The sequence below is a fragment of the Nipponia nippon genome, unplaced genomic scaffold (genome assembly GCF_047370975.1).
Source record: "Nipponia nippon isolate SJK-2023a ecotype South Korea unplaced genomic scaffold, ASM4737097v1 scaffold_4, whole genome shotgun sequence".
In the NCBI taxonomy this organism is placed as follows: domain Eukaryota; kingdom Metazoa; phylum Chordata; class Aves; order Pelecaniformes; family Threskiornithidae; genus Nipponia; species Nipponia nippon.
In genome coordinates this window covers 125,269,521-125,295,071 of record NW_028262358.1, presented here as the reverse complement: position 1 = coordinate 125,295,071, position 25,551 = coordinate 125,269,521, and the positions used below count along the sequence as shown (strand labels likewise).

The window sequence follows — 25,551 nt, the reverse complement described above, 5'->3', positions numbered from 1 at the left end:
GAGCTTTGATGCAGAGGGTTTGCGAGCGGCACCGACGTCCCCCGAGGGCTGGCCGTCACCCAACGCTTCAACCCGACCCTGCCAAGCGGGGCCGGCCCCGGTGGAAACCAAGCGTGCCGAGCCGGTAGGACCGGGGACGTTCAGCCTTTACGGGGGGGGGAACCCCTCAAACTCCTCAGGTACCTGAGATGTGCTTAGCAGTTTCTTACTGACCTGCGCCCCATCTGCTTCTGTTTTCAAAAGGTCAGTGGAGGAAAGCTGGTTGCAGTAAAGGCCCGCGGGTCTCAGCGCCGGGTCATTTACCTGTCAAAAGCAAGATCCAGGCTCAGCCGGGGCTCCCGGACACTGGGGGGGCACTCGCCGCCCTCTCGAGCTGAGTTTTGGGGGATCACGGGGACCGTGGATGGGGCAGAGCAGGGGGACCGTGCCACTGACATCCTCCATGGGCTGTGGGGGGATCGGTGGGGGGCCCTGTTTCACCTTTCTCCCCACCTTTGCCTCGGGCTGCTGCCGGCGCCGGGGGCATCTCACCATCAGGGAGCACAAAATGCTGCCCAGCTGCGCAGCGAGAGGGGTGAAAGCCACCGGCTCAGCCCAGGCACCGCGGCCAGCTCGAGGAAGGCACCAGCCTCCCTCCTCACTGAGCCCTGCGGCTTCAGGCTCCAGCACAGCGGCAATGCCAGCGGAGACAGCCGGACCTTTGCCGCTTCCCCCTTTGGACACCGGTACCCCCCGGGCCAGAGAAGCGCACGCTGAAGCCCGGGGAGCTGGCTGACCATCCCGGGAGCAGGGACGGCGCGGGACTGACCTGCTCCGAGCACATGGAGTTCATCCCGGGCATCTGCAGCGAGTTCATCTGCATCTGTCCGGCCATGGGGTTCATGTTCTGGACGTTGGTGTTTCCTCCCGCCATGGAGACGGTGATGCTCATGTTGTTGTACATGCCCTGCTGAGCAGGCGCCGGCTGGCTCTGCCCCGCTTGGCTGAATACGCTGGGAGAGAGGGAAAAAAAAAGCATTACCTGGGCGCGCGTGGTGGCAGGAGGCACCTCAAGGTGTGTGCCAAGCCCCGGGGGTGGCCCGAGCCGCGATGGCAGCCAGCCTGCCTCTCGGTGAACGCCGAGACGGCCCGCGACAGAGCCGGCGGAGCAGATGGGAGCCCTGCGGGTCCCTGGGGACAGCAGGAGGGACAGGGAGGCATTCGAGGCGCTGCCTGCAGCAAGGCTGAACCAGCGCGGAGGCTGGGAGGAAGGAAGGCGGCCGCCGTGGAGACATCCAGCCTCCGCTCGCGCTGTAGCGGGAGGCTCCTCGGTGTGACGGGGCAGAGCAGGAGAACCGCCAGTGCCAAGAGAGGGATCATTACGGGGCTTTGGGCTGGATTAAGGGTCCGTCAGATGCCAAGCCCTGGTCTATGTGACACTGAGTTCACCCCTTCGCGCTCCTTCCAGCACCCTCCTCAACACCCAACCATCCCCACTTCTTCTCCGGCAGGAGGCCAGCTCTCCATCGTAAGACAAGGCGAAGCATCCCACCTCCAACAGAGCTCCCACCTCCTCCCACTCAGCCCAGGCACCTCCTGCTCCGTGCTCCGGCTGAGCTACCTGCACCGAGCCAAGACACAAGGCAAGGCGTCCCCCAGGTGAGCTTTTGTTTTGGTTTGTTTTTTTTTTTCCCCCCCATTTCTGGAGATCTGAAACTCAAACCTGACTCGTGCAAGAAAAAGGCAATAAGTCTGGTGACTCTTCCCATTTGCTTCCCTACGTCAGAGCTGGACACACCTCAAGAGGGTGACGCAGTGACCTGGGACTGCTGGTCTTGACTCAGTTTATTGTCATGTTTCCTAAGCGCACCTTCACAAGATGTAATTAAACCACTCGTTTAATTACAAGCCAAAGACCTGCTTCATGTCTTCCTCAACGCACGTGCTCATTCATTTAAATGCTGTGAGCTTCTGGCTACCTCTGAGGCGCAGATGAGGAAAGGGTTGATGGTGACTTCTGGAGGATGTCATGGTAGGAGGACACGGCCTGAGCTCAGCACGTGTCCTCAGCCAGCTGTCACCTACAGGCACCGCCGCCCCTGCCAACACCCTACCAGGCGACCATCGCCTTGGTGTCGCCTTGCTGCCTGTTCTCTGGGTCACCCATGTGCTCCAGGTTATCCCCACCATGATCTTACTTGCTATTCCCCATGGCTCCTTGCTGCCAGGTCTTCATGTCAGGCGACTGGTAGCCCGGTGTCGGCGGAGCCGGCTGCAGCATGGGGCTTTGCGAAGGCGGGAGCTGGGGTGACATCAAGGGGCTGCTGGGGCTGAGCGACGGGGCAAAGGCGGGTTCGCTTTGCTGACCCATGCCTGGGGAAGGACAGACGGCGTCAGCGGCGCCCAGACCCCCGCCAGCAGCCCCAGTTCCCTCCTCCTCCCTTGCAACCGCTGGCATCGAACCAGAACTATCAACTTTGACTTTCGGTCTCGGGGTCTCTGGTTTTCATTTCGAGCAGCTGCATTGCTCAAATGTAAATATTTCAGGGATGAAGGAGCAGGGAAACCCCCCCTTCGAGTGGTTTCCATCAGCAGGTGTTCCTCTTTAGCATCACACCTGGCTGGAAAATAGCCGAGGTCATGGTGAGATGATGCCAAAGGACATTCCTGTGGGGCTACTGCAGCCACACCGCCCTTTTCTCTGCTCATCGGTGATGTCCACCCTTGCTGAGACCCTGCGCGGATGCTCGAACATGAAGGCCTTCAAGACGGTGCCCGTCTGCACGCAGCTCTGCGCCGGCTCCCCCATCTCGTACCAGCATGGTGCCCACACAAGAGGCGTGAGCTGCCTGCAGCTCATTCCGGACACCTCGGCGAGGCTTTGGCTTTTTTCCAGAGCATATATATTTAAGGAAGAGCAATTTAGAGGACTGCCTTGCAGTTTGATTTTCAAGGAAAGAGTTAAGGAAATTATTTTCAAGGAAAGAGTTAAAGTTGCCCAAAGAGTGTATTTTTTTTTGGAGATTCAACCAGAAAAGGTCACTTGAGAGGTGGAGACCAGAGACCAGGCCAGTACGCAGGCTGGGTGAGATGGCTGGGGCTGAAGCCTGGGGTGACAGGCGAGCAGAGCTGGGCTGCGGCATCCTCAGGGGGTCTCAGCTCTGCCCTCCGCCTCTCCCTCCCCACACCGGACGGCTTTCCAGTGCAACCAACCGCTCGACGTACCTGATCCCGAATACTGAAAGATGTTCTGCTGCATCTGCGGGGTCATCCCGGCGCCGAACTGCCCTCCGACGCCACCCATCATCCCCCTGTTCACCATGCTGCTGCGGTTAGCCAGCGCGGCCTCAGGGTTGGATGCCAACGGCGAGAAGGGGCTGGTGGAGGTGGGAGGGTTTCCCGGGGTCGTACCGTAGTTTGGGGGGTAAGGGAACTGCTGAGGGGGTGCTTGGGGCAAGCGAGCGGCTCCGATCTGTACCGGGAGCCCGGCGGAGGGAGGGAGGTTGTTTCCGAAGCTTTGCTGTCTCATCAGGATGGCTCGCTGCTGCATGAGCTGCCGCTGCCGGTGCTGCTGGCTGTAGAGCTCGCGCTGGCGCTGGGCCAGCATCTGGGCGTTGAGGGGAGGCTGTGGGGAAGGAAGGGAATGCCCTGATTATCGCCGTTACCCTCCGGTTCTGGCAAACAGCTCAGAGACCGCCCCCCCCCCCGGTGCAAGAGCCGCGGGTGCTCCCCTTCCCTGGCTCAGGGTGCCCGTCCTCGGTTTGCAAGGAAAGCTGGAAAAGCCCCGAAATGCTGTAAATTGGCCCGTTTGCACCACTGCAGGGCAGAGCAGGTCGGTGATATTAAAACATCGGCCTCCAGACATGCCGAATAGCAAAGCTCCAGGAGCTGGAGCGTCCCCCAAACCGGGAAAAAAGGCTCTTGGCCACCTGGCTGCCACCAACCACCCTTCTCCTCTGCGGGACCCACTTCTTGGGGTGCTCCTGCACGCCGGAGCCCAGGATCCCTGCCCTCGACTCTTTCAGCTGCGAGCTGTTAAAAAAAAACCCCATCCCACAAGCTTCTCCATCACCACGGGCTCGTTCCCCATATGGCCGAGCCAGATGTGTTGGAATTAATCACCTTAAAAAGCCTGACAAAGCCATCAGCAGCTGAAACTGGAGCTATGATGGGAACCCTTCGGTCCCCATCCCTATCGCTACCACTCCCCACGGCACACTAGGGACGTTACGCCGCTTCCCGAAAAGGCAAAGGCTTCTGGAGAAGTGGAATAAAGCCACCAAAACTCAGCTACGCTTTCCACCTTCTCCTCGTACCCAGCAGATGTTGTATTCACTTTATTAGAAGCCAAACAAGAACTTTAGGGCCTGGGGATTTGCAGGATCATTAAGATTCACTAGAGATTCTGGTATTTAAAGGATGGCATCTATTTCCTAAAGACCCCTCTCAATTAAATGCGTTAGCACATTCTTCTCTAAGCCATAACGAAGTATTTATACCTTAAGCAGGTGGAGGAGCTGGAATTAAGGGTGAAGCAAAAAAAAAAAAAAACCCAGAGCAGCTCATCTTGCGGCCACCTCTGCGCACAGGAGAATTTTTAATGACAGAGCGGAGCGAGCCAGGCTGTGCTAACAGGGCAGGCATGGGGATTAACCCCCAGTTTTTCCCAGCTGGAGGACCGTGGCGCATCCCCCTCACCTGCGGCGTGATCTGCTGCTGCATCCCCGCCCGCACGTTGATGCCCACCGGGGAATTGGCTGCAAACTGGTTGAGGATCGCCTGCCGGTTTTGATGGATCAGCTGGAGGGGAGGAAAAGAAAACCAAGCGAGGGAGACCTTCAAAACTCTGATGCAGGAGCTTCCCACCCGTCCGATCCCAGCCGACTGGGATGCGCGGGCTGCAGGCAGGACCGAGGGTCCCTCCGTCCCCCTGCCCGCGGCCCTGGGATGCGGAGGGGGAAGAATTACCTGCTGCTGCCCCTGCAGCCGCTGCTGCAGCTGAAGTCGCAGCTGGTTGGGGGCCGTCGGGGGTCTGTTGAGCGTCTGCCGGGGCTGCATGGCCATGCTGGTGGGGAAGGCGCCGCGGGGCGGCGGAACCTGCACCGGCATGGGTCCGAAGGACGGTTTCTGCCTGACCATGCCGGGGAAGGCGCCGGGGAGGTTGGTGGTGGGAGAGGCGGAGGAGTAAGGCTGGGGGTACATGCCGGGTTTCTGCTCCATCATGAGCGGTGGGGTGGCTTGTTGGGGCTGGAACCGTTCCGTCAGGGCTTCCAGCCCGCCGCCCTGGCGAAGGCAAAGGGGGAGGAAAATATCACTTTGGAGCCCCACCGGCACCCGACCTCTCCCAGGAGAGCTGAGAGGGGATGGAGGCTGTGCCTGGCATGGGGCAGCCCGCTCATAAGGATCATAGAATCAAGAATCACAGAATTGTTTAGGTTGGAAAAGACCTTGAAGATCATCAAGTCCAACCGTTAACCCAGCACTGCCAAGCCCACCGCTAAACTAAGGATGCTGCTGCCTGTAACCCTCATCCCCTGGGCCAGGCTCCAGCCCGTGCGAGCGCTAGCGCTGCCTTGAGGAGGGCATTAAAAACCCCCTCCCCGGGGCTTATCGAACTTTAGAGGGATGGAAATTATTTCTTTTGGTTTGTTTGGGAGCAAGGACCAAGGCCAGGCTTTTCGGAAGGGCTCAGGGCTCATCTCCCTGGGCTGGTGGGGGGTTGCAGGGTAGCGGTAGGCGATGCTGCCTTCCTCTGCCTCCCTCCGCAGGGTTTGCTAGCACTGAGCTGCTCACCTGGGCTCCAAACAGCAGCGTGCCTGGTTGGACAGACCCTAAGGCTCGAAGGACCGACCCGAACATGGGAAATAGTTTGTGCTCTCTCTCCTTTCCTATTTTTCTGCAGCCTCGGAGGCTCGGCTGGAGGCAGAGTACAGCATTTCGGGTCCCCATCTGCCCCGAGAGCACCTCGGACACAGGCCATGTCCCAGGGTGGGAGCCATGGACCCCAGGACTGGGAGAGCTCCTGTGCTGCTCGCAGACACCCCTTGCCAGGAACCCATGGGAGACAGGACCCATAGTACAGCCATTCCCATACCAGTGAGCCGTACTGCAGCCAGGGGATGATTTCCACACCAGCAAATCGTGATAAGAAGCTATTCTGTGCTGCTCTAGCTTGGCTCAGGCAGAGAAATTTGGTGTTTGAGCTACGAACCCCCAGAGAAGTAACGCCTTGGAGCCAGAATCCTGAATCCGAGTCCCACGGATTAAGAGAAAACTGCGTTAAGAGCAACTGCTGCCTTTGGGATTTGGTTAGATGGTGCCCACCAAAGGACCGAGGCTTGAAAGCAGGGATGAGGATACGGGAATGGTGGTGAGGAAAAAGAGATTGCTGAGGATCCGTTAAGATGGTGGTGGGGAAAAAGATATTGCTTAAGGTAAATTAAGATGGAGCTTATCTGGTTCAAGGACTGGATACCAGGACACAAACCAGCAGCCTGCGATGGCCAGAAACCACAGACCTGCTGAAATGGGGCTCTTTTATTTTTCTCTCCCCAAATTACCCAGTTTCCAGCCACCTCCTGATTAAACTGGGTGCAGGTAGCTCCAGCACCTCATCCCACCCCGTCTGCGGTAGCACGGAGAAGACGGTGGGTTTGGTGAAGTCAAGAGTAAATCCCCAAACTCTGCCGCAGGGGATGCGAACCCCGACCAACAACACGTCCTGGAGGGGAACTATCAACACGCTTTCCTCCCAAAGATGCCTTTATGCTGACGTGTTGTTTCTCTAAAGATGTATTTCAAGCAAATATTTCACGCAACTATTCAAAATATTTCTGAGGTTCAGCTGAAGCCATGGAAAAAGCCCAAGATTCCCATTAACGAAATGACCCCTGGATGGGAGCAAAGCTGGGTCGGGGTCCAAACATGAGATAATCCCCCCGAGCCAGGTGCTCCGCGGCCAGGGAAATGCCGGATTGGCGTGGGGATGCTTGGCAGCACCACGTGCCCTCCGAGAGCATCTCAATCCAGCGGTCCGATGCTGCCGGAGCCTGTCCGGTGCAGGAAAGGGTTGCTGGGGAGCTTTGCCAGCTGAGTCTGCAAAACCCTTGTGAAAACTCTGAGCTGTTGCAGCTGCATCGTTTCAAGAGCATCTCTGATCCTTTTTATCAGAGAGGCTGAAGTCCCTACTCCTAACTTGAAAAAAAAAAAAAATAGCAGGTGGTGATTTTGGAGGCACGGCCTTGAGAAAAGGGACGTGGCAAATATCTGACTTGGCAATCGAGTCCCTCAAATGGCTCATGAAAAGATAAGACCTCCCAGTCATAGAATCATAGAATTGTTAAGGTTGGAAAAGACCCTTAAGATCATTGAGTCCAACCGTTAACCCAGCACTGCCAAGGCCACCACTAAACCATGTCCCTCAGCACCACATCTCCCCGGCTTTTAAATCCCCCCAGGGATGGGGACTCAGCCCCTGCCCCGGGCAGCCTGGGCCAGGGCCTGACAGCCCTTTGGGGGAAGGAGTTTTCCCTAATATCCAACCTAACCCTGCCCTGGCGCAGCTTGAGGCTGTAGCAGTAGCGCAGTGCAGGGCATCACGTCAGGGCCACAGAAGGAGATGTGCCACCGCCGGGCTTAAATGATGCAGGATCAGGCCCGGAGCAGCCAGGGGGATTTGCTCTGGAAGGTTCTTCCTTAAGACATCCCATTTATTAACAGGCTTTCGATTCTATTCCTTGTTTTGGAAAAAGCATGCTTGTGAGCGCTACAGGGCATGGAAAAAGAAACCACTCGAAGACAAATCCCAAGTGATCCGTCTCATTTTCCACGTCCCTTCCTAGCTCCCCCGCAGCCAGCGCTCTCCTCCCGCCGTACCCTGTTATTTATGAAACCCTGGGCCCTTCGGAGGCATCTGCCCCCACAGCTATCTGCAAAGAGGGAGTCTCCACCGGCGCTCAGCGGCAGAAAGCAGGGCCCCAGCGCTAGCCGAGTAAGACAGCACCGCTAAAAGCCAACCTCATTTTTTTTTTCCCCTGCGGTCCAACCCGAGACAGAAGGGCAGCTGCACTGTAAGCCAATCTTGATAGTAAGGGCTGCACGGTTTCATACCAGCGAGGCCATTAGATATATTATTAGGCAGCACAACCCAGGCTCAGGAATCCCAGGCTGTGAGATTCCAGCTGGAAGGCTCCTCTGTGCCCTAATCCCCCCGGTAAGGTGGGGAAGCGGGACAGCCTGCCAGCTCTCCCCGTTACATGAGCCGCCCGGGGCCGAAAACGCTCGGCCGCCTCCTTGCCAGGCTGCCGGTTCTCATGGGGGATCACATTTGAAAAGTGGAGAAGCGAGATATTGTATTTCATGGGGCTGTTTTCCAGCTTTTTTGGCGGGGGGGGGGAGAGAATGGCGTGGTGTTAAGTATCATCTCTGAATCTGATGCGCTCGTGTGTTCCCACTCACATCTGGCCTCCCGTTACCAGATGTTGGAAATCCTCCTCCACGCTCACGTCAAGCCTCAGCATCTGGCCCCGTATGTGACCTCCAAGAAGTCCCGTGAGTGGTTCTCTCTTTACCTGGACCAGTTTGTCGATCCCGAGAGCTCGATCCAGCTCGGCCAGCTCCGTCTCGTCTTTGCCGCTGAGGAAGGAGACGAGCTGCTCGAGCAGGGCTTTCTCGTCGTTCCGACCCTCCGGCGTGGTGGGAGGACACAGGAGCTCATCCAGCTGCGAGGTGATGCACTGGCTGCAGAGAGAAGAAGTCAAGGGGAGGCACGTTAAGGTTTATGAAGCAGCGAGGAGGCCGAGCTGGGAGATGCTCGAGCGACACAGCCCCTGCAGCCACGGGGACTTGCTCCCACCCCGCTGCATCGTGCAAACCCCACGGGATGCAGCCTCGTCCCCCGGCTGCGACACCGGCTAAGCCCGCTCGAGCTCAAGCCCCGAGCCAAAACCTGCTTGTAAGGATGAACCTCTCCGCGAAGCGAAGCCCGGGCAGCGTTTCCGTGAGGTTTGGGAATAAAACTTGGGTGCTTTTGCAGGCTTTGCTCCTGCAGGCGTTTTGGGCAGGACAGCGGGAAGCAGAGCAAAACTTCTGCCGGCACGAAAGCAGGGAGGCTTGGATGGAGCCGGAGCAGCTGGAAGCAAAGCAGCTGAAGGCAAAAGGGAACCTTTGAGCTGCAAAAATAAGATTTCTGCAAAGCTCGCTCAATATTCTTTGGGAATAAGATTAATATGTAATGAGAGACATTCCAATGACGTGACTAATTGGAGTCAATCGGATTTGCCGGGTCTGACACGATGAAGAGAGCCGTGGCACATCACGCTTGCAGAGAGGCACAAAGGCGAGGGCTCGAACATGCCGGCAGTTCCCAAGCAGCAGACATGTTTATCCTTTTAGCTCCAGATGAGGACCAGATGTACAGTAAGGAACTGCAGCCAATCTGACCGAGACCGCTGCAGCCAACACACGCAGCCTAATCCAGGGAAAAGAAATACTCGGCGTTGGGATTTCTTAAATTGCAGAGCGGGAGCGGAGAGGGAAGCGGGGAGGCAGAGGTGAAAAGCAGGGCTAGTTTCACTCCGTAGCCGAGGTCCCTGCTACTTGCTGCTTGTATCAAACCCGGTTTCTCAGTGCCGAGGCCAAAGGACAAAGTTTGCTGCACAGACATCGCTCTTGCAGAGGAAGGGGAGGACGGGCTGCTTCTCCACATTAACAGGCAGCTAGAGGAGAAATTCAGGTTGGCACCGTCTCTTCGGCCCACGCTGGACCTCTGCATGGATGGCAAAAGTCGGTTTATAAAGACGTCGTGGGGATAATACAACCTTTATGAAGTAAATAAACCTCCAGCGCGTCCCGCTTTGCAGCAGAGCCTTCCCCATCCCTCCTCTCCTCCAGCACCATGCCGTGGTGGGGTTCAGATGAGTCTCTGGGCAGGTAACAGGGGGGCAGAGGAGACCTTGGACCCCGTGTATAATGTCCCCAGTCAGACTGGTTTCGTGTTGCAAAGGGTTTCTATTCACCGTGACCCCTCACGCTTTTTTTTAAGGCAAAAACTCTTATTCTGCATGTGGTGGTGAGAAGAAATTCAGCTTCTTGAGGAGATGCTGTCAAATGCTGCTTGAGGTCCCACAGAACATCTCCCTGGCATGGCCTTCAAGTGCTGCTCCGAAAGCAGCCCTGCACAGATGTCCTAGAAACCTCAGGCATCTCAGATGCCTCTGGGTGCCAGCGTTGAGGGAACCGAATCGGGCTCCAGGTGGCATGTTTGACCTTGGGGATTAGAGGAACATGTGCGAGAACAGCGACCTGGACTTGCTTCGAGGAGCCTTGGACCTGGCCCAAGGTGTCCCTCTGCTGCAGAAGACACAAGAGTGCTTATGCCTGGGACATGGGAGAGGGGATGTTGTAGTCATCCAACTTTATCAAGAGGTAAAAAGCAGGGGAGGATTTGGGGAACGGGAGAATTTAAAAAGGAAGCTCCTGTTCCCCAGGACCCCCGGTGCCGGCAGAGCTGGGCACCTTTACAACCCCAAAGCAAAAGCTCTCCTGGTTTGATCTTAGCTAAAATCTGTTTCTCGGTCCTGTAATATCTGCAGTCCAAAGGCTCTGTCTGCTTGCTCTGACTGTGGTCTCCGTCGGGTGGACAGGCGGCTGCTGTGACTGTGGGCATCTCCCAGGACGAACGTGTCCTCCCCAGCTGGAGCACATCTGCAGGTCTTGAGGACCAAAGCCCAGAGGCTTTTACCCAGCAGAATCTCTTCTCTCAGCTGCAGTGGAAGCAGGGTTTTGTAGTTGATCACCGTGCCACTAGATGGAAGTGTTTAGACCCCACCAAGATGCTGCCAAGGCAGGTCTCACCTACGATGCTCCATCAGACCGACGGTTGCTGCAGATACGAGAGGGAACTGAGCTGGAAATCAGCTTCTTCCAGTGCTGCCTCTGCCCACCACCTCTGGCAGGAACTACCCGTGCCCGGAGACCCTAATTTAGGAGGAACGGAGGCTCACCAGGACGAGCAGCCCTCTGCCTCTCACCTTGCTGTCATCTTGTGGTCCACGTGTTGGCTCTACCGGTGGCTCCACCGCGTGGGGAGCCCAGCCTTGCTGTAGGGAGCCGATGGAGCCATGGGAAGTCCCACCACACAGCATGGTTTTCCTTGCTTTCTGCCCTCTCGATGCCGAGAAAATCGAACGCTACCTTGTAAAACCTTAACCGGGTTGCAATTTTAAAGTGTGGTTGAAACCACCGCTCTCCAGAGGCAGGGACTGTGTGAGGTTTGTTACCTCCGCATCTCACCAGGCTTCGGGCAGATGCCGCTGCTCCGTCAGTCCAACCTTCTCTCCTGGCACAGGGCTCTGCCCTGGAAACCACCCAAGGTGTTTTTCCCACCCGAGGACTCACGGGATGCTGTTGCCCAACGCTTCCCTCCTTGATACCTTCGCAGGTCCCCAGTCTTCCACGCCAACCTGGGTCCTCCCTCAATAATCCTGCTGCAGAGGGTGAGCCAGAAGAAAATCCAGCTCCCTTCCTCCCAGCTGTGCTGGCTGGGGAGACAAAAACGTCTACAGCCAGCCAGACTGACTCAGTGCTTGGAGCACAGGGCTGCTGAGTAAGGTAAGGTCATTTTTACCCCATAACCAGCATTTTAAGGAATATTTGTAGCTTAAAAAGCAGATTGATTTTTCTAGCAGCTCTGCCCTTTGCCAGGTATGCCCCACGGATCTTATCCCAACAAAATAATGACACTGGCAAGGCTTGAAAGAAAAGTTCCTTCCTTGCGGCAAGGGCTCGGGCTGATGTAAATGCTCAGTTAAATGGGGATTTGTTTTATCTCCCAGCTCTTTCAAGCAACAAGAGGCTAAGCCTTTCCAGCAGAAGTCCAAGATCCAGTTGCAGCAGCGGAGACCACTTAGGCAACTCTCTTCTTGGGCTGAGCGAAGAGCTTTGAGAAATTAATCCAAATTTAGCCCTTAGAAAAAGATGTTTGGCTACCGGCTTGCTCAGATACGACTTACATGTGTCTTCTTCATGACTGGAGAACAGAGATTGTGCTCATCTGCTAAAGACTTTAATTAGTAGAGGAAATTCTGCCTCTCTGCAAAGCAAGGCTGGGCTTTGGCAAGAGGATCCATGCAGAGCTCATCACTGCTGGCTCTTAAACCAGGTGGGGGAGGATTCACCTCCAGAAATCCATCTCCATGAGCACTGCTGCCAGCGCTGCTGCCTCAGCGAGGGCTTTGGGGTGCCCCTTGGCCGGGAGGGCATCGACCGCCGAGCTCCATCAGCAGGGCTCGCCACCCTTCTCACCTCCCGTCCCAAAATATCTGACCTACAGTCTCCTCCAACCATTTATAGCCAAGGAGTGACGTTGTACTTTGGGCAGGTGACGGCCCTTGGCCGCTCCATGGGGCATGGACCAAAAAAAGGTGGTTAGAGGTCCGGAGGGGGTTATTTGACCTTGGATTAGAGCTGTAATAATTTTAGCTGAAGCCAAGCACATGGGGACTGCAAAGAGCTGCAATCACGTGAAAACACAGAATTGTCCCACGGTTCTCCAGATCCCACCACTGCCCCGGCGAGAAGGGATGCTGGAGAACACCGGCCCAAACACTGGCACTGGCAAGGGGTAGCGGGCACTCGCAGCATCCCTGGCTCTGCCACAGATATACGGGATTATTCGGGTCCAGACATACCCAGGATGTCTCTCCCCCCCACATCTACCCACGCGTGTGTCCCTAGAGAGATAACAGACGTCCTCTCTCGCATCGTAGCACCCTTCACATCCCAGGTCCCAGCACTTTAATGGTACCCGCAGCAACCACCGCCGCCGTACGGCGATGGGCAGTCGTGCTCATCCCAGCCTGCGCTTGCCGGGTTTCCAGGTAAGCAGCAACACAAGGACACGTCTCTTTGACCCAGGCAGCTATTGCCAGGACGTCCCGATGTTCTCCTGGGAGAGGTCGGGAAGCCGCCGGCCCCGCGGTACTTACTCTTCAGGTTTATTGAGCGCGCCTCGATTCATGGCTGACATGCTGTTATCCGTCCAGGGGATCTGCTCCCCCATTCCCGGCTGTCCAAACTGGTGATCCGGCACCCCCATCTCCAACTCCGGCATTCCTGGGGGGAAAAGCAGGACGGGGGGAGGAAAGGTTAGTGCATGGGCAGGACTCATGGGCTGCCGGGGGGACCAGGCGAGCTCGGAGCAACGGGATGCTCACTGTGTCCTACAAAATCCCTAAAAGTGACGCCAAGATTCACCAGTTATGGCTCTCTTCAACCCAAAGGTACGGATACCAGGTGTGGTTTCCTAACCATTAATTACAAGCGTGAACTTCTGGGTGAAAATTATGCAGATCCTGCACACACAGCAGGTATGACCCTACCTACCCAGTACGTGCAAATGCCATTAACATGGTTCCCTTTCCAGCACGTTTCTAGCAAGATTTTCCAAATTTAGTCAAGTTAGAAGGTTTCTTCTTGAAGGCAAATTGTTACTACCAGAGATTTTAGCTTAAAAAATAGCCCACACCCATTAGCATCTTCTGCTTCTCTTTGGGAGAAAAGTTAATTTTCACAGGGAAAGGAGCCAACGCAATTAAATTAAGTTGTAGCAGAACTTGGAGCCCAAGCCCGGGACAGAGAGATTTATGAGGCTAGAGACTTTACGTCATCCCATTTGAGATAGGAATTGGGACTGCAGATCAAACGGCATCTCAGCTGAACCAGCCCGTGGAGATCCAAGGAGATGGAAACCGGAGGGGTCAGCACATTCCTGGCCGCGGTGGCATCTCTGCCACATCGGGGTGTGCTACCGGTGGCCGCCCCTGTGCCAAAAACCCCGAGTTTCTAAGAAAAGTGCTGATGAAAGCAGTTGCTAAAGATGAAAATCTCTCTTCTTTTAACCAAGCTCAGCTGTGCTGATTCTTTTCTCAATAAAATATCCTTGAAAACGTCTGTGGTCACCCGGCGCCCGGTGTCTTCGTTGCTGTCACAAGGAGCCGCCAGCTTCACGTGCCACCCCAAACGCGGGGTTTGTTTCAAAAAAAGAAAAAATAAGAGCCCTGAGGGGAAGGAGGGGGCAAGGTCCGGCTCGGGGATGCTTGGCATCCCAGCGCACGCACCGGCACGGCGGCTCCTGCCTAGCACTCCTCTATTTCTCGAAATTTCTTAAAAAAAGCCTTAAGGTTGCTTGGCAACAGGCAGATCTCGGCAGTGCCGGTGGCAGCCGCGGCAGCTCCAGCCGGGCCAGGGAGGCTCGTGGAACGGTCGCGGTGCAGCCCGTCCCCAGTCCTTCCTCGGCTCGCCTGACAATGGTCCCCAGGCTCGTTGATGCTGAAGATGGCAGATTTTCCCAAGCAGAGCATCATTTACCAGCGGTTCATTTACCGGGGTGCGGGTGACCCTCCTCGAGGCAGCCAGACCCGTCTGTGGCTTAACGGGTATCAGGGCAGGATGTAAAATAATAATATTATATAGCCGCAAGCTGCTGGGACAATGCAACGTGAGGGGCTGATCTCTGCCTCCCCTCCTGGAGGGGGCTCGGAGGAGGATGAAAGCTCTCCGGTGATGCTCTCCTTCTCAAGAGAAGGTGCCCAAACCAAGAGCTCCACGTGGTTCAGAGGGACCCGTTGTGTGCAGGGCTATCCCGAGTTACGGCCACGTTCATCCTGCATCCGTGGGCTGGATGGTGGGGAGCGTGGCAGTCCCACGCCGCGAGCGGGGCCAGAGCTGTGCTCCAAGGCAGACGGTGCGTGAGATGCAGGGCTGATGCTCTCCTGGAGCCCGGCCACCGTCAGAGAGGGGACAGCAGATGAATCCAGCAGCTCTCCTAGTCCCACGCTACCGTCACGAGATGAGATCTGGGTTATTTGCTTTCTGCACCTGCAGTCAAGCCGCTGTACAGCCCCAGTGCACGGTGGCAAGCAAGGTCCCTCTTCCAGATCATGTTTAGCATCGCTTGATGCATCGAGGGAAGCAGAGGAGGGCAGAGAAGCAGCATCCACAACTCTCTGGAGCCCCGGCTGCCGCAATGGCTCACGGTGAGGTCTGCGGTGTTTTGCTGTCGGCAATTTCAGCAAGGTGAGGTGAGACTGTTGCTTCTGCAGCAATTCTGACACACAACTCGTGCTCTGGGTCTCATGGAATTTAAACCTCAACCAGTGCCAGAGGAGCCTGAGCTGCTGTCACCGCTCGGGTGAGGGGATGCAGCCTCCTCTGACTGCCTCCCCGGGAGCTGGGACGGACAGAAGGGTCTTTCTTTTGTCTGAAACTACACCGAGGCAAAAAGAGAGAAAAGAATAAGCACAGCTTGAAAGCTCGCTGCTTGTGAGAAGCTGGTGGCGAAGAGCGATGCTCGAGCTCCACCCTGCAACGCCTTTTCTCCCGTGGGGCTCCCTGCAAAGCCTTAGTGTAACCTGGAGAAGGCAGAGAGGTGGTGATGCCTGCGGCTGTACGTACCTGTGTCGGGCGGGAAGGGATTTGGTGCGGTCACCGTGCCCCTGCCCTGCTGGGACGGCCCGCGGGCGTGCGGGCTGCTGCCGTTGCTCGCGGGACAAGGAACCGGCCTCATCTGCGCTGGCTCCAGGGGGTCGCAGAACTCAAAGGGGGTCCGACCAGCCTGCACGCCCTGCCCGCTGTTCATCGCTAGAGATTCATTAAATTGTTAAAAAAATAATAAAAAGAAAAGAAAAAAAAGGCACAGGTCAGATCTCTTCCCAAGGCTCGCTGTAAGATCACCGGTGCTCGGCAAAATCCTCGCCCCTGCCAGGGAGGGAGCTGGTAAGTTTGGAGGGTGAGAAGGGGGTCGTGGGGGGATGTCACCTAAAGCTGAGGGCTCGGTTCGGTGTGTGGCTTGGTCACCCGCAGCCACGCTGGGGGAGCCACCCCGGGGTGACAGCAGCACCGCAGCTCCTGCATGCTGCACCATGCTGCGTGAAGGTAAGGGGATCCAGGAGCCGGGCTGGCACCCGAAAACCAGTAGCTGGAGCTTAAAATAATCAGCTGGGCATAAAAATTAAAAATAGTCAACTGGAGGTAAGAAAGGCGGGGGGGTGGGGGTTGCATCTGTCTAGTGTATATAGGCAGGGTTTGAACGCAGCTAAAAGGAGGGTATCAGGACCACGGCGAATTATAGAAGCTGGAGCTCTCTCGCTCGGCGTAGCCACGCCAGGCAGGCTCTGCTCCGCCGGGGGGACCCCGGCACAGGAGCCGTGCCCCCCTTACGCCTGGCAGCTGGAGGGGAGCCTCAGCAGCGATGCTGCCCGTGCTGGCTTGCTGCCTGCGCCGCTCTCATCTATCACCTGCTGGCTTTAAATCCATCACAGTGATGTCGTCAGGCCTTGTGTTATTCTAATTTTTATTTAGATAAGTTTTTGCAAGTTCAGCTGCTGTTTGCCATCAGGGAGCACGTCTCAAATGCTCACGTTGAACTGAAAAATGAACGTAAGAGGCAGCCTTGCAAGCGGGTGGCCGCCAGCCGTGGCTGTTGGCAGCCCCTCTCCCAGCCAGCAGCACCTCTAAATCCTCAGGGGACCGGCTTAGGGGTGCAGCAGTGCCACCCTGCACGAGTTAAACCCGATGGCAGCGCCTTCAGCGAGGCTCGTGGTGGATCTCCGCGGCGCTAACTGCTATTTTAGCCGCTGTAACCCGGGAGGGCAGCAGTCGGCATTTCAAGCACTCGCACTGCAGCCCCTGCCGCAACCGTGCTCACCCTCCTCCCCACTTGGGTGCAGGATTCCCTTTCCTCCAAAGGCAATAAGCCCCGCTCTTAATTATGTCAGAGCATTACAAGCATCCCTGCTGCTGAGGGTACCAACCATCTCAGCCCTGGGACAAGAGGGTCCTCGGCAAGGAACCGGCTTGAGCGTTAAGCCTAATGATGAATTCAGCTGGGAGGTGATGGGTGAACCGGTCCACGGCTACAGCGACGGGGCTGACAGCTCCTTTTCACTTCCCAGACGTTTCCCCGCCGGAGGGGAGGCAGAGCACGGCTCCTCGATGCCTCCGGGCTCAACGCAGCCCTCATCACCCTTCCAGCATCCATCTCTTACGCCCTACCCTCTACATCTTCTGTGAGCTGGTACTCCACTTTATGAGACCCCAAACTCTTTCCCTATGATTTACCGCAGGCAGGGTGATGTTTCAGCCCATGGCACTTTGCTCCTGAGCCTGCCTGCAGCTGGCAGAGGGGTTTTTGGGGGGATTAGAGACCTGCAAGCCATTGCTTGGCGGCACGATGCCACGCTGTCCTCGGAGGGTCCCCCCTGAGAGCCCACTGCAAACCCAGCCTCCCAGGCGGGCTTCACCCCACTTCATGGCACGACTTTGGCCGTGTTCACACCGCCGCGTTGCTTTTCCTCCTGCTACGAATGCTCCTACCCTTTTAAAGGCTCCGCTTCTGCAACCCGAGTCCTCCGAAAATATCCCAGCCCTGCCTGCCAGAGCCGCCACCCAGGCTTCTCGCTGGGCTGGAACCCAAAACCTCCTCATCTCCATTTGCTGGATAAGTAACAGGACGATTATCCCTCCCAGGGTAGGATGTGGACCAGCAGCTAACTGGTTTATACTGGGCCCTGTCCCGTTGCTTGCTCTTCCTTCCCTCTGCTCTGAAAGCTGCACTTCAGCATTCAAGACTCAGTGCGATCTGCAGCGGCAGCGATACGGGGGATGTGACAGATAATTATATCCATGAAAAATCAAGCGTGGGACGGGAAAAGCCCCACGGGGCTGGGACCGGCTCCGGCACGCTGCCGGATGGCGAGCATCCCTCGTGCCGCGGGGCTTGGGGCTGGCGCGGAGACGTCCGTCACGGCAAGCACCCGGTGTGGGCTCTGACCAAGCACGCCGCGATGGTGGGAGCTGCTGCGTGCAGTTATTTGGGCAAATTTATGCTGCAATAGGTAAAAGCTTGCCTGCCCTCTGGCGGGTGTGGGCTGTTTGCTGACAATAGCTGTGCCTCTGTTACCGCCCAGCCTGGGGAAGCCCACCCCAAGGAGCCCCAGCCTGAGCCTCCAGCCATGGGGTCCACGTACCCTTTTGCTACGTAACACCCTGAATTTATTATTTGCCTGCAGGCTCCCTCAGGAGAGAAATCCTAATTTTTCCTTTGGTACAACTGCTCGCTTTGGAGAAAAAACAGGTCTTTTTTTTTTTTTTTTCACGCCTAGATAAAAGATCCTGACGCTGTACCTGAGTGTATTAAGTCTCAAACCCCTGTCTGAAGCAACAGCGATGCTTTGAAACCTCAAACACCTCTGGCTGAGCCTGCCTGCTGCCGTGCGACCACGCACATGTCCCGGAGGGACAGTATCCCTCTCCTCTTACTCACATCACGGCTGTCTGCAGGGGGACCATGGGGCTCACCGCCACGAGCCCTGCACCAGCCTGCGAAGCCCAGGTCCCCCAGAGCATCACAGCGGCCGGATCCAGGATGGTGGTACCCCAGTAGAGCCGGTGATGGAGAAGACCCTCCCCTTCCACCCCCCGGCAGGGATTTGGTTTGGGGGCGAGCGTCGGCGTTCCCCGGGGGCGGACACGTACGGTTGAGTCCCGTGGGGGCTCTGGCAGCGGTGCTGGGCTGCAGGGGGGCTGCCAGCATCTCTGGTTTGACAGCGACGCTGGCCACGCTGCTCTCGTTTCTCTCCGGTCCGCACAAGCCGGGCAGCTGAGCTGCCTTCTCCAGCGAGGGCAGGAGCTGGTCCAGCTGCTCCAGTTCGGCAGCAAACTAAAGAAGGAAAAAAAAAAAATCACAGGTCGATGATTGAGCCCCACGCACAACCTCAGCGAGACCAAGCGCTGCTTTCGCAGGCACACAGGCCCCCAACGCAGCTCCCCCCATCCCTTCGCTTGCCAAAACGCTGAGCATCTCGCGTGGATGGAGAACCAGCCCCGCATCCCCCTGCCTGGCCAGACGCAGACCCTGGGGGGACAAGGACTGTCCTCCCCCCATGCACGGGTCCCCACCCGGAGCCCCGTCCTCGGCGGCAGCTTCGAGATGCTCGCACGCTGCAATTAGCATAATTATTAATGGTATATATAACCTCCAGCTATTTAAAACAGGAGATAATTTACTTTGTTAATATACATATGCTTACGCTGAAATTAGAATAATAAAAAAATGGTCTGTTCTAAAACACAGAAGTGACTTTTTGGAACAAGTGTCCAAAACAGACGCTGGCCTCGGGCAAGTAATTACCCTCAATGGGGCAGTAAAATAGCCTTCAGCTTTTCCAGCCTTCCTCAGTGCTAAGAGTGGAAGAGTAGATGTTTAGCCCGGGGACTCAAATAAATGGGAAAGTTACTGGGAAAGGGATTTGCACCAGTGGCTGTAATAGCGGCGCTGTAAAGCAGCAGGTTGGGATTAAAGGGGCTGAGATAAATGAGCTTTGGCTAAAAAGAAAAATATCTCAAGGGAAGCTAAATGCTGTAAAATCTAAGGACGCATACTGCTTCCAAAAGAGCCCCTCCTCGGCATTAGGGAAAGCCTGGCCATTAGCACAGGGTAATTAATAGACAACTTGATAGCAGTAGGGAAAATCTTTGCATTTGATGGAGGGAATGATGCTCCGGTCCGGAGAAGATGGAGAAATCTGGCAGGAATTGGGATCCTGGCTTTGACAAGAGGCTCTGCCGTCAGCTGAGACGCGAGGCTGCAGCCGACGGCCCCTGCCCGTGATAAATAGCTGGGAGCTGCTGGCTTTGGGCATCCCTGGGATGCCTCTGCACTTCCCTGGCTGGCGGAGCGGCGTTAAAGACCTCTCACCAAGGTGACAGCATTGCCCCTCGCCAGAAGAAATCATGGCAAGTTTCTCCCTAAATCCTGGCTGGAAATATTTCATATCTCAGATAAAATCCTCCAAACTGGTGGCAATCCCGATTGCCACTGCAGCCGCTTCCAGTTTCACCTCCACGAGGCGCAGGTCGGTGCATCGCGAGGACAAAGCCCCGGGGCGGCTGCGGGGAGCTCCGCCTGGGGATGGACCAACAACGGTGCCTCCGTCGAAGCCACGAGCCCAGTCCAGCATCCGAGACCTGAGGCCGCTGCTCACGCTCCCCACCACGCCAGAGATTTCCTTCTCGACCTTCACCGCTCTTTTTCCCCCCTTCCCTACAGTCTCACGGAGCACCTGGGTAGATGAATTGGTATTTTTAATATACGTGACAGGGCACGCGCTTGTTTTTCCTTTACAGTAGCATGTTGTGAATTAAATGATGTTTAGACAATACCGATGATGAAAAGTGCAGTGCGAGCAGCAGGCATCGATATTACAATTTATAATGGACTAACCAGTCTTTTTCTTTTCCCCCGTATCCTTTCCGTCAAATCCTAACCCCAGAACCCTGAGAAGCAGAATATCCTCCTAAACCCAGGCTCACAGCGAGAATTAAACGCAGCAAATTCAACTCCTGCAGCAGGCTGCACGTCTCAACTCTTCCAAATAACGTCATTTCTCATCCAAGCAGAATTTCTTTAAAGCTTAAGTTTGCAAAACAAAGAGAACTGAAGCAAATGGGAGACATCCAATACGGCAGAAATACATCTCCTCAACTCCATCTCCTCCTGCAGGGAGGTCATTTTGGGGGCAGAGGGAGAAGAAGGGCGCAGAGGGAGCTGTGGGCTTCCAAAAGGGACGCTAAGCGGAGATAAATCAGGAGCAGTGAAGTTCTCGCATTGCTCGTTGGGTACGTGAAGAGGTTGGAGGATGGAGAGGTGGGAATGAAGGACACATGGTGGGAGCAGGGTGCTCAGCAGTTGTTTTCTGGAGCATCCTAACTTGCAGCTGGAATCCGCACTCACTTTAATGGGTATTTTATTTCTCCTCCACGTCTAGAAAATGCACAGTGCTGGAGGGCTGGAGCAGCCCAGGCCATCCAGTCTTGCTCAGAGAAGGTTCAGACCTCCACGACCTATTTCTGTCCCCAAATGGGTGGCTCCGAGCAAACCCGGGGCGTTTCCATAGGATAAATCCAGAAAGCAAATAATTCCTTCAAGGCTGAAGGCGAGCCGCAGAGCCTGCCCCACAATTAATATCACTCCTAATTGACATTTCGATTCTTAAAATAATCACACATGAAAACAAAAATCTAGCAAGTGCTAGATTTTATTTGAAACGGCAGCTCCCCATCCCCACGCCGCACCAAAGCAGCCTGTAACAGAAAACGTGGAAATGAAACTCTGTCCTTAGCTGCTGAGCAGTGACGGGTTGTTCGCTCCTCAGAAAACGCATTTTAAGGCTCCACAAACCCTCTCCAGCCTCTTTATTAACTCTTTGGAAGCAGTCGGTACAGTCCAACGTATAATCCTGACGCTCTCCAGCTGCCTGGGGAGGGATACTTGGAACTGAAAAGCCACGAAGGAGCCTAAAAATGCTCAGCTGCTTCCAACAGCGCAGGAGAGGGGCTTACAAACACATCCAGGGTCGAGTCCTCCAAGCTCTGTGTGCCTGTTTGTGAGCAGAGCACAATTAGCTAGCGCAGCCTCATTTAATTAACAGGGCTTTGTGCCCTCTCCGAAGGATGGAGTACCTGCAACCATCACTGACGGTCAGCAAAGAGCCTGCCTGAATCCCCGGCTGGCAAGGGAATCCCGCACATGGATGTCTGGGAGACCAGGCAAGCAAAGCTCTTCCTGCACCCTGGCATTTTGCCTAATTTCGGCTACAACCGCGCTCCCCGCCACGCTCCCAGCTTTGGGTTGGGGCGGCTCCGTACGACAGCCCGTGCATCTCCCAGGAGGATGCCGTGCCTTCCACGGGAGCATCGCCGCGCGTACCCGGCTCTACGGCAGCTTCACTGCCCACCTGCAAGCTCCCATGTGCCTCCCAGAATAAGCACATCTTGATTTGGGTCTTCCTCATCCAGAGGCGCGTTAACCTAGATGATGGATCTCAAATGGGAGATGATGGGGGAGGACGTACCATCCGGCGAGCTGATGACACCAGGAAAGTACATTATAGATAGAGATAAGGAGTTCAATTCCCCCTCGCCTATGGGATAACCAGACCGCGACTCCCAAGCCAACTGAGCCCTTAACCTTATTAAGAGACTTATTGTGTGTTTGTCATTCGAGGCTCTCCAAGCGCTGTTATTCATCCCGTATCTCCAAACGCCGGCAGCCTTATTTGCCGCAGTCAGTAAGCAGGCAATCAGCCCTGCTCTTCATGTCAGCCGCTCTCTTCTCTTTGCTTAAAAAGGATTAAGCAGCCTTATCCATGTTACCATCTCCCCTGGCTTTCAAAAATAAGAAATCTCTTCTATTCATAGCTGCGTGTAATGAATATTTATACACCCAAATCTCTATTGCAGAGATCTGCCACTGGATTATTCAATTTAATAATACTTTTAGGATAACTAAAAGGCCCGTATAATTGCTAATCTCAGGCAACAAGAGGGCAATGGATTGCAAATTCCCTGGGACACGAGCCCTGAATGGGCCCAGAGATACAGAATTAAGAACCTTTTCACATGGCAACATGCACGTGGTCTTCTCCTCACTCAAGCCCACCACCTGCAGCGATGTGCTGCCTTTCTTTCTCAGTTTTATACACCTCGGTAAAGTTTCTCCTTTCCCTTCCCAGCATCGCCTTGAAGGTCTGAGCTGCCAAAACATGAAGCATCTGGACAAAAGGGGATAGGACCAGTGCTGGAGAAGGTGGCACCAGCACTGGAGAAGGTGGCACCACTGCTGGAGAAGGTGGCACCACTGCTAGAGAAGGTGGCACCAGCGCTGGAGAAGGTGGCACCAGCACTGCAGAAGGTGGCACCACCGCTAGAGAAGGCGGCACCAGCACTGCAGAAGGCGGCACCAGCACTGTGGAAGGTGGCATCAGCACCGGAGAAGGTGGCACCAGGGCAGAAGGTTGCGGCAGCCACAGGACATCTGCCCACACTTCTCCCAGCCCCACCACCTTGCTGTGGAGGGAGCACGCCAGCAGGTTTGGGGGAAACTGCCCCCAAAACACGACTTGTCAAGAGCATCCCACCGGCATGGACGCAGATGGGTCAACTCACCTGGCCTTGCGTCTCCAGCTTGACCTCCTCCGCAGCAGGAGGTTTGGCAAGTGGCACCGGGGCCGTGTTACAGGGCTCCATCTGCTCCGTCTTCTCCACCTTCACCTTCACGTCATCCAGGCTCAGCGCCGGGGCTGCAGCAAGCTCCTTCTCATCCTTGTCCAGCAGATAGCGCAGGAGCTGGTGATCCTTGACATCTTTTTTCTTCAGCGTGTCTGGCTCCAGTTTGATGTCTGGGGTTCCCGGCAGCTGGCTCTGAGCCGTGGGGGTGGTGGCGGGGTTCGGGGCGTTCTCCTTCTTCTCGTGCTCCATGGCCAGGGTGGTAATATCGGAAGGGCTGCCCTCCTGAAGGAGTCTATGCAAAATCTTGTGCCGCTCGGTCAGCGAGCTGTGGGAGGAAGGGCAGGTGCTGCTGGGAGGGTTGCCGGAGGCCAAGGTGCCAGCGGTGCCCGCGCACGCTAACGAATCTTTGCAGCTCGTGTCCGCATCGGCGTGTCGAAGCTGCTGCTCCGCCGTGGTGGCCAGGAGCTGGACCAGCTTATGGCTGGTGGCTTGGGAGCACTTGCTGTCCCCTTCCGAGAGCCTGTCGCTGGCATGCAGCATGCCCGAGTCCAGTGGTTTGCCATCCCCTGAACCGCCGTCCGACTGGATCATCTCGCTCAGGATGGAGGCGATCTCTTTGCTGTCCTTCGACTCTGCTTTCATGGGTTGCATGGCGAGGCGGCCGGGCGAGCTCTGGGAGCTGAGCTGTCTCAGCACGGGCGGTGGCGTGGAGTAGCCCACCGGCGTGCTGGGACCTTCGGTCAACCCCTGCATAGAGTTTATAGGGGCGTTGGGAAAGGGTCTGGTGCCACCGGTGCCACCGCCGCCCCCACTGCCGCTGTTGGCCATGCCCACGGGGGAGTGCATGGTGGGCATGGTGGGCGAGAAGGGATTGCTGGGCACTCTGGGTCTGGGCACCAGCCCTGGGCTGACCCGATGCCTCGGAGACATGAACTGCGGTGGGGTAATCCCTGGACTATTCATGGGGGAGCTATTGAGGTTCAAAGTGTGGTTACTGTTCTGGGGACCGGCTTGTCCCTGGCTTAAGGCAACATTGGCTCCTATCTGGTTCCCAGGTGAACATCCAAAGCTGGTTTGGCTGGTGCTGGAGTTGCTGTTGTGGAGGCCGGTGCCTGGCTGCTGGTTGACGTTGGCGGCCAACATGCTGCCATTGGAGGGAGGGATGGAGGGTGGCAGCGCCATGCTTTGCCCTGGGGAGATGCTGGGGTTCAGCGAGGGGCTGACCCGGGGAAGGGACATCGCAGAGTTAGTGTTCTCCTGGGGTGAGAGCATGCCGTGATCTCTGCGGGAGATGAAAAGGAGAGGAAAAGTCACAGGAGGCTTTGCCCAAACCTTTAGTGTCACTCAGGCAGCTCCTGCCCCCCGTCCATGCTGCAGAGCTCCGAAGCCTGGAGAGCAGCAGCTCGCAAGCCCCGGTGGTCTCAGCCTTCCCATCTCCACCAGCACTTCTGGATCCATTTCAGTAGCACGGATAGAGTGCAGCAGCTTTAGCATCTCCCCAGAAATGTGATGCTGCTCGGGATCACAGCCGCTCACCGGCTAAACCCTGAAGGCATCACGTTCTCTGGGTCTTATGTTCCCACGTGGCTGGAGGAGGACCATGCTCCAACAGCATTCCCCTCCGCCCCAGCCCCCTCACATTTCTCCAGCACAGCCCAGGTCCACAGCCTCACCTCTCCCTGTCCTGCCAGTTTGTCAGAGCCTCTCCCTCCCCAAGTATTTTAAGTTCTCCAGGGCAAGGCAGAAATTTGAAGCACGTCTATAAACCTCCACCTGAACTCCCGGGGCCACCTCTTTGCAAAACAAGAATAATCAAGAGCAACAGAGCTGCCGTCACGCTGGTTTTCAGCCTCAGATTCATTGTGGGGATCACACCTCCAAACCAGCATCACAGAGCACCAGTGGATCCTCCTTCCATTGTAGGGAACAGACACTTTGTTTCCCGCATCGCCCACCCAGGCGCTGGCACAGCTCGGTAGCGGCATGGTGGGAACGTACCTGTCGATGATGTGGATGCCCATGATGAAGGGCTGCATCTCCGGGCTGGAGGGGTAGCAGAGCTTACACTTGGTGTGGGCACTGAGCACTGTCCCATCACTCAAGGTGAATCGATAGGAGGGGCTGAAGGCCGTGCCGCGTGTCATCACTGAAGGAGACAACCAGAAACACAAGAACCCCCCTTAGAAACTCAAGCCAGAACCCACAGCACCCTACAAGCACCAAGAGGCGGATGGAAGGAGCAGAGGAGAGGCAGAACCTGCCTGGGACAACCACCTTCCCAAACAAAACCACATGCCGTATGTTGGCTAACCCCATAGACCCAGAAAATAAGAGGGTTATGAATAACCATGGTGGCACAGAAATCCTCCCGGCTGCTTCTCCAGCTCCAAACCCATGTCCTGCAATGGGTAAATCGAAATCCATCCAGCACTGCTCTTGAGTGCTCAGAGCTTCCGAAGGGGCCATCACTCAATCACCAGTGCCCAACATACAAGCTGATGAACC

General features: G+C 56.1%; 1 protein-coding gene and 1 long non-coding RNA gene across 7 annotated transcripts in view; one reads left to right on the top strand and one right to left on the bottom strand.

Annotated features, from left to right (window-relative positions):
- Window positions 1-25,551, bottom strand: part of NCOA1 (nuclear receptor coactivator 1) — a 183,915-nt gene that overhangs the window by 1,121 nt on the left and 157,243 nt on the right. For all 6 annotated transcript variants that reach the window (XM_087773658.1, XM_087773663.1, XM_087773657.1 and 3 more), the window contains 12 exons: window positions 25,045-25,192; window positions 22,984-24,328; window positions 18,514-18,697; window positions 15,433-15,618; window positions 12,966-13,092; window positions 8,550-8,718; window positions 4,948-5,262; window positions 4,678-4,779; window positions 3,205-3,604; window positions 2,178-2,352; window positions 809-992; window positions 214-303 (listed from right to left, as the gene is read on the bottom strand). In XM_087773658.1, coding sequence (XP_087629784.1) covers window positions 214-303; window positions 809-992; window positions 2,178-2,352; window positions 3,205-3,604; window positions 4,678-4,779; window positions 4,948-5,262; window positions 8,550-8,718; window positions 12,966-13,092; window positions 15,433-15,618; window positions 18,514-18,697; window positions 22,984-24,328; window positions 25,045-25,192 — 3,425 coding nt within the window. The remainder of the gene's footprint in view (window positions 1-213; window positions 304-808; window positions 993-2,177; window positions 2,353-3,204; window positions 3,605-4,677; window positions 4,780-4,947; window positions 5,263-8,549; window positions 8,719-12,965; window positions 13,093-15,432; window positions 15,619-18,513; window positions 18,698-22,983; window positions 24,329-25,044; window positions 25,193-25,551) is intronic.
- On the top strand, window positions 8,734-12,954 carry LOC148053523 (uncharacterized). The gene is made up of 3 exons (XR_015708020.1): window positions 8,734-10,404; window positions 10,572-11,589; window positions 11,814-12,954. It is a non-coding gene; the product is annotated as an uncharacterized LOC148053523 (long non-coding RNA).